Source organism: Anas platyrhynchos, chromosome 4, assembly GCF_047663525.1.
Source record: "Anas platyrhynchos isolate ZD024472 breed Pekin duck chromosome 4, IASCAAS_PekinDuck_T2T, whole genome shotgun sequence".
NCBI lineage: Eukaryota > Metazoa > Chordata > Aves > Anseriformes > Anatidae > Anas > Anas platyrhynchos.
Genome location: NC_092590.1, coordinates 51,272,460 through 51,280,640, shown reverse-complemented (window position 1 = coordinate 51,280,640; position 8,181 = coordinate 51,272,460). Strand labels below are relative to the sequence as shown.

Sequence of the window (8,181 nt, the reverse complement as noted above, 5' to 3'; positions counted from 1 at the left end):
CTTTATTTATGTGGTGTGTTGTTTTAAAACGGGAACAAAACGGGGAGCGATTCCTATTGTTACGGCTGCGGGTGCTGAGGTAGCAGGGGCAGGGCGGGCCAGCCCCTGAGGGCAGGGCGCCGTCCCCTCACAGCGCGAGATCTGCCGCTCTCGCGAGAAGGGGCGGGGCGGGCGGCGGTTGGCGGGGCGGGGGGCGGGGGCGGGGGCGCGTGCCGCGTTGCCATGGTGACGGGGCGGAAGCGGCGGGTGCTCCGCGCGCCATTTTCAAACCGGGAGCTGCCCCGGCACGGCACGGCCCTAACGGTACGGGGCGGGGGGGGGGCGGCTGCTGGGAGGTCCTGAACGGGGAATCCGGGCCCTGGAGTGTGTCCGGAGAAGGGCTGCGGGGCTGGTGGAGGGCCTGGAGAACGAGTCCTTTGAGGAGCGGCTGGGGGTGGTCGGGCTGGAGGAGAGGAGGTTCAGGGGAGGCCTCAGTGCTCGCTGCAGCTGCCTGAGAGGAAGCTGTGGGGAGCTGGGGGTCGGCCTCTGCTCACAGGTAACCAGTGATAGGACCAGAGGGAATGGCCTCAAGTTGCACCAGAGGATGTTCAGGTTGTAAATGAGGAGATGTTTCTGCTCACAAAGAGCTGTCAGGCACTGGGATGGGTTGCCCAGGGAGATGGTGGAGTCACCGTCCCTGGGGGAGTTCAGGAAAAGGCTGGACGTGGTGCTCGGGGACATGGTTTGGTGGTGACATTGGTGGTAGGGGGATGGTTGGACCAGGTGAGGTCTTTTACAGCCTCAATGATTCTATGCTTGGTCCCCATGGCACCTTTTTCACTTGGGTATAACCATAACTAGTTCTTTGTAGCAGAATGAGCTCTGTGAGCAATAGTTACATGACATGAACAAATTTCTTCACGAACGTCTTTCACAACAGAAACGTCTTTAGAGTCTTCGTGAATTTTGGTATTTTCCAGAGCTGAGACTGGAAACTCCAGTTCATAATTCTTGATGTTAGTGTTGCTGACCCAACAAAGAATTTAATTTCATTGCATATGAACTTACCATGCTAATTTCTTAGTGTCCCATTGCCGGCTGTGTAGTCTTGTCTTTCTTCTGTGTGGCTCCATGACCATATTATGTCTTCTGCTACCAAGCCTTATCTTTCCTGTGTTTCTTCTGTAAAGCTCTCCTAATGTGATTAATGGAAAAACGCTTTCTTTTTCCCCAACCACTTGGATTAATCTTTTCAACCGATAAGGTTCTTCTAAAGGAAAAGATGTGCTCAGGAGTTACCAGCTTGCTTCTCTAGTAAGAAAGATGGATTTGTGAGACTAGATCTAGATACACTAACAGTCCCTGCTTTCCTGAATTCTACACAGAATGCTCAACATTGTTGCAGAAAAACCAGGATCATCGCTTTCAGTTTAATCTTTGGCTGCCAAAGGAGAACGAAGAGCGTTTACAAGAATGACTTCCCACTGATAGTTACCACTTAGTGGAAGTAAGTGTGCTGCCTCCTCTAACCATCCCAGTACAATGTGTAGTGAGGTGGTGTTTTCACTGCTCTTTCCTCCTTTATATCTCAAAGTCCTGAATGAAGCACTTTTAGTAGCACTTGGAACAGATGCTCCTAAGAGTGGTGATTTTTCTCTCGCTTGTTGAGCATACCTGGCAAATCTTGTCCTACTCCTAGACCTACTTAATCTCTTAAGAAATGATGACATTTTGCTTTTCTGCATCACACATGAGAGTAAATTGCATGTTTTCTCATTTTATTATTCATTAATACTTTTCAAATACACGCTTATAGCTGTTTAATACATTTTTTAAAATGGGGAATTGTGAAACAGCAGGTTTTAAATAAGTCAATTTTCTTTCCCCTTTATACAAAATGCAAATAATGCTTTCTCTGATTGGCAGTTTGGCTGCTCAGGTGTTCACCTGTGTGAAGAATAAGCTAATAATGAACCTTCTAAAGAAACATAAGACGAGATGTTTCATGGACATAGTTAATATTTCTAACTATCGAGGAGATGTTTTCATGCATCTAAGAAGCATCAATTTTTGTCTTCGATTTCTTACAGTGTCTCTGAATTCAGATGTATTTAATGATGTAAAACTACTTCCTTCTTCAAATGCCTATGGCAAAAAATTCCTCTGGATTCAGATTCCATAGTGTTGATCTAAGACCCCTCTTAGATCATATTAATAATAAATGAACAAAAAACTAATCAGTCAAAAAAACAAAACCAACCAACCTTCTGATCTGTGAATTGTAGTATATGTTTTTTGGGGGGGTAATGTGTCAATTTGGATTGTAAAAGATGCCATGATGATTCAAAAAATCAGAATCTACTTCTTAGTCTTCCCATGGAAAGATCTTTTCTGAGTTCAGTTCCGGAAAGGAAAGTCCATGTTTGGACTCTTAAGATATTAGGAAATGCTCAAAAAGAGATAACTAATTGCCATGGCAAATATTAATTTTAAAAGAAAGATATCAATATTATGAAAGTGTTTTAGATGCCTAGTGATTCTGTTTTGGTTTACCTACATTTTCAGAACATGCTTATATGCTGTATTTCCTAATAAATTACTTTTCCATTAATTTTTCTGCATTATTCCTGCTTTAATGAAGAAATATTGTAACAGACGATGTTTTACAGGTGGTCTATTTTTCCTGGGTGTTAGAAAAGCCACTTTGGAGGTGTGTTCACAATGACTACAGCAGCAGAGAGGAAGTTCGTTAATCTCAGGAAGCGTCTAGATCAGCTGGGCTATCGACAGCCACTGGGACTGGAGAGCTTACCTTTGGTGGAAAAGCTTTTTAGGTATTCAAAAGGAGACTATAAAAAGAAAAAAAGTCGTAATCATATAGGAGGCATTGTTTAATTCTTGACGTGAGGGAAAATGTTCTATCTAAAGAGTGTCTCATTCTAGTGTCTAGCAGATAGGTATAGACTCAATCCCTGAATTTGATGTTCGCAGAAATTTTTGTAACTACTTACTGTTAATCTCTGTAGTTATCTCAACAGTATAAAAATACTAGTAACCTTCTGATCATTTTTATTCTTGACTATTGCTTTTTTCTGTGGTAGAAGTGCTACGATATACAGAGAGTTTATTGAATTATCAGATGTAAACTCCTGATATGTTTTCTCCATAGCTTTATTTTTTATATTTGTCCTATTCTTTCCTAGTGGATGATCTTCCAGTTTTTCTTACATGAATGTTTTCTTTGCTTTTCTTGGAACCCATTTGTTCTACACTTGAGAACCATGTTGCCTAAAACCAGTGCTTTACAGTGGTCTTGAGCAACAGGTTTTGTTTCTAAGCTCCTAATGAATATTTGAATCTGCGGTTTAAAGGCTGAAAACGCTCCTAACATGTCCGATGCTCCTTGATTCTAGTGATCTTGTTCATACAACAGAGAGCCTGCGTAGTGCAAAATTATCTGCTGGAAAAATCGAAAAAGAGTTCAGCAATTATGATGCTATTTTAGAACCTTATAAGACAGAGAATGCTAAACTTACCAGGGAAAATAATGAACTACATTTGGAAATACTAAAACTGAAAGAGCAATCTGATCGTCACGTTAAAGGTAATAATAATAATAAAAAAGATACTTTTTCTAATCCATCAGTGTCAAAATAAAATTGTGGACAAATCTGCAGATTCACATATCTGTTCTTATGCTTGTGAGTGGTCACTGACTCTAGTGCTTTTAATGAATTAAGGCTCGTATGCAGATATTTTTTGTAATTAAAAAGCTTCTGGGGTCCAGCAAATCATTGTTTTAATCAAACATGAAACTGTTAGAACGTTTGAATATATGCTTTCTTACTTTGAAATGCTACTTTTTAATTTAAAGTAAATAAATACTGTTGTTAAATTTGCTTTTATTCTACAAAGGGTTTTTGTATGTTTAAACATATTTGTGTTTGTATATATACATAAACATGTGAGTGAGTATTTGGAAACTTCATGATATAAAAAAAGAATATAAGCTTAGTTTTAATACCTATTTTGGTGCTACTAGGAAAAATAATAATGAACAAGAAAGATAAAATTGCTCTTTCCATCCTTTAAAGATTTGAAGGCCAACTTAAGGAGGGTTGAACACGAAGCAGCTGACTTAAGATTTCTGAATAACCAGTATGTGCATAAAATTAAAAGTCTGGAAAAAGAGAACAAGTCCAAGACTGAAAAAATTCAGCAGCTTCAGGAGAAGAATCTGCAAGCAGTGGTGCAAACACCTGGTGAGTATAAATATTCCCTCTTTTGTCAATAAACCTGTTCCTGTCTTTCTTTCCTTACTTTTCCTGTTCTCTGTCTTCTTGCTTTTCTCTGTGTTGCTAAGTGTTTCTTTTTTTTTTTTTTTTAGAGTCAAAGTCTTTCTTTGTATAATTCTTGTAAAAGGTCCTTAATGCTTTTAGTTATTGTCTAGTCTGGAGGAAAAGTGAATCAGTAACAGATCCAAGAAGTTTGAGCTGTAGAGAATTCAGGGACTTACACACTGGGAAAGATTACCTATAGCAGACTTTGCATGTTTCCTTATTTCAAAACTGAATTTTGGCAAAACTGATACTAACCTGCAAGAGTTGTGTTGTCTCAAATGTACAAATTTCATCAACTTATTACAATAAAGGTTACAGTTTTGCATTGTGCCAGTTCAGAAGCAGTGGAATATATATGACATTTCATTTAGTATAAAAGGAGAAGACTCCCTTGTGAATTTCAAGTAATAGGCATCTGGGTTTGGGCTTTTTAAGGTGGCAGAAAAAGAAACATTCCATTCAGGCGTCAGCGCATGCAGATAGACCAACCCGTCCCCCCATCGGGCGTTAGTGCCTACCCAGTTCCTCAGCCAGAGGATCCTTACATCGCAGACCTTCTTCAGGTGGCAGATAATCGGTGAGCTAAAGAATTTTTCAGTCTTGAAGCATAAACATGAAATGCATGCTGCTGTGATTTCTGCATCCCTTTCTGCATTTAAAATTCTGTCTGGGGAAAAAAAAGTTATTTCAAGATATTTTAGTAACACTATAGTTCTTGACCAGGATTTTTGCTTAGTGATTGACTGTGCTGCCTGTGGTGAATTTGCAAGGATATTTAATAAACTACTTATTTCCATAAAGGCTTTCTCTTAAATTTCTACGCTAGTTCTACTCTTTTACTGAATTTTAAATGAGGGATCTTGGAAAAAAGCCAGATGTAATGTTTTGTATAGGAGCAAACTGGCTACAAAATGGACCCGCTTCTGGCCAAAGCTGAGCCCACCAGCCAATCTAATGGTGTTTCTGTGAGAATATATTCAAGAACAGGTTAAAAAAAATCACAGTGGCTGTTAGAGAGAGTAGTGAGAAGAATGTGAGAAACTGTCCTGACACCAAGGTCAGTGAAGAAGGAGGGGAAAGAGGTGCTCCAGGTGCTGGAGCAGAGATTCCTCTAAAGTCCATGGAGAAGACCACGGTGGAGCAGGCTGTCCCCCTACTCTGCCCTCTGGAGCAGATATTCATGGTGTTAACCCATGGAGGACACAACACCAGAGCAGGTGGATATGCCCTGAAGAAAGCTGCAGCCTGTGGAGGGAGAGCCCACACAGGAGCAGACTCCTGGCAGGACTTGTGGTTCATGAAGAAGAACCCACGCTGGAGCAGGTTTTGAAAAGTGGTATCCCATAGAAGGGTCATCATGCCGGAGCAGCAGAAAAGTGTGATGAGGAAGGAGCTGCAGAGACCAAGTGTTGTGAACTGACCGCATCCCCCATTTTTAAACCGCCTGAGTATGGGAGGAGGTAGAATAGTCAGGAATGAAGGAGTGAAATTGAGCCTAGGAAGAAGTGGTGGTAGTAGGAAGTGCTTTTGGTTTGCCTTTGTTTTTCATCATCCTACTCTATTTTGATCCGAAGTAAATTAATTTAATCTTCCCCAAGGTGAGTCTGTTTTGCAATAATTGATGAGCAATGGGCCTGCCTTTATTTCAACCCATGACCTTTTATTTTCATCTTATTTTCTCCCCCTGTCCTGTTCAGGAGGGGGAGTGACAGAAGAACTGGTTGGGTCTGACAGCCAAGCAAGTTCAACCTGCCACAGTGTCTCAAACAACAGCTTCAGAATTAACATTTTAAATCAACAAAAGTGTTTTCATAGAACCATAGAATGGATTGGGTTGGAAGGGACCTTAAAGACTATCCAGTTCCAAGCCCCTGCCATGGGCAGGGACGCCACCCACCAGACCAGGTTGCCCAGGGCCTCATCCAACCTCACCTTGAACACCTCCAGGCATGGGGCATCCACAGCCTCTGGGCAACCTGTTCTAGTGCCTCACCACCCTTTGAGTGAAGAATTTCCTCCTATTTTTTTGTTTTGTTTTCTTTTAGTGAAATTTTTCCATTCAGGAGCAAAGAGAAAATACTAGTATTGAATTTGTGTGTGTGTATGATTCTTCCGTGAATCCACACAAACAGTATATTGCTACATTTCAGAATTCATGAACTTCAGTTAGAAGTAACAGAGCTACAGGAAAAACTGGAGATATCTGAAAGTGGAATGAAAAACTACAGCAAGCAGGTATGTTTACAGTTGTGTTTTTTAATAATTATTTGGCTGTAGTAGCCCTTGAAATGACATTGATTTTATTTTAACCTCATTGTTAAAGCATTGTAGGGGTTGTGAAATACAACTGTTATAACTTGCATAAATTGAGCTATTCTTTTTTCCTTGAAGGTTGAGCTTAGAGACAAAGAAATAGAACGCCTAATGCTAGCATTGGATGGTGGTCGTTCTCATGAGGTTATATCTCTGGAATCGAGAAGTAAAAGTAATGAGAAGCTTATTGCCCATTTAAATTTGCAGGTAATGGATTAATTACTGTTGGTTAGTCAAAACTTCACAAAATACAAGCAGTCTAAAAGAAAACAACAAAACCCAACAACTTTTAGGTCATTTTTTAAAAAAATCACTCTTAGGTATAAAATCAACCAATTTAGCTTGTGTTATTTTTCAGGTGGTAGTCTTCCTTCTCTAAATAAATTTCATTTCTTGTTTTTTAAAGCCTATTTTTCTGTTGTAAATAATTCTATGAACTCACATCTGCGTATAGTAATGTTAATCTGAGAGTATTCAGGACATTTGATACCCTGTTTTGGCAAAGTTTAAAAGTACTTATTTTCTTCAGAAAATTTTTGTGTGCGCGCATATGTTCCATTTATGTTTTTAGGAACTAAGATTGGTAATACTTACTTATGAAGAGGAGTAGTCGTGCAAATAATCTCATTGGGTAGCAAGGAATCATCTTTAATTCAAATGGTTCTCACCTTTACTCCAACGCAGACTTGTAAGGAAAGGATAAGCTTAAAATAAAGATGTTTGTGTTTAATGTGTGTATTAGCATGCATTTGATATTGGTCTCAAAATGAGAATTTCCAAAACAAATACAAGGCAGGCAGGAATACAGATCAAGTATAGTCCATCTCTGGATTTATACCATCCGTATACCATTTGTATAGTGTTTGTATGTGATGTACAGTGGCACACAGAGCCAGGCTGCAGAGCTTATTAGCAGTGCTGCAAAAATCTGGTATGAGCAATGACTTGGAAGCAGTACTGCTGTATTCACAGAATCACAGAACTGTAGGGGTTGGAAGGGACCTTGAGAGATCATCAGGTCCAACCCCCTGCCAAAGCAGGAAAGTGATACTGAATTAGTGAGTTGTGCTGATGACATATTGATTGTACCAAGAGTGAGCCCAGGTGTATATGCTGTGTTTCCAGAGCTTCACAGAGCTGATTTTGGGCCATTGAGGCTATTTGTTCAGGCTCAGTGCCAGCATACCACTTTTACTCTCTGAGTACAAACAGATGGATATCTCTGCATAGTAGCATTTATGGCTATGGGAATGCTCAGGCTGTCTTCTGGGCCTATAGCAACACTGTCTTTCGGGAGAAACTTTCTGGAGTTTTGAGGGAAGTTGTGTGGAGATGGAAGTGCAGCACTTCAGTTACGTTTTTCAAGGTATTTCAGGATACCATTTCCTCACATAGTGTAATTTATTGTTTAGATGTTTTTTCCTACTCTGCCTCTTTCCTATACTTGCAGGGAAAGGTATACTGGGAAAAACAATGTCTCTAGAGCAGGATTTCTGGAAATGTTGTGTTTAAGGTGCAGACCTATGTTGGAGGCAAGCTAGATTTGGGG

At 40.2% G+C, this 8,181-nt stretch overlaps 1 protein-coding gene across 5 annotated transcripts in view; it reads left to right on the top strand.

The window, feature by feature from the left end:
* Positions 1-207: 207 nt before the first annotated feature.
* Positions 208-8,181, top strand: part of CEP135 (centrosomal protein 135) — a 32,059-nt gene continuing 24,085 nt past the window's right edge. For 3 of the 5 annotated variants that reach the window (XM_027457059.3, XM_027457057.3, XM_027457058.3), the window contains exons 1-8: positions 208-303; positions 1,365-1,486; positions 2,649-2,813; positions 3,393-3,583; positions 4,074-4,241; positions 4,755-4,896; positions 6,470-6,554; positions 6,711-6,839. In XM_027457059.3, the coding sequence (XP_027312860.1) occupies positions 2,701-2,813; positions 3,393-3,583; positions 4,074-4,241; positions 4,755-4,896; positions 6,470-6,554; positions 6,711-6,839 (828 nt within the window). In that variant the 5' untranslated portion in view covers positions 208-303; positions 1,365-1,486; positions 2,649-2,700. Of the gene's footprint in view, positions 304-365; positions 536-1,364; positions 1,487-2,648; positions 2,814-3,392; positions 3,584-4,073; positions 4,242-4,754; positions 4,897-6,469; positions 6,555-6,710; positions 6,840-8,181 lie in introns of those variants that run through there. The other 2 variants (XM_072037593.1, XM_021267651.4) reach the window with 2 other exon arrangements.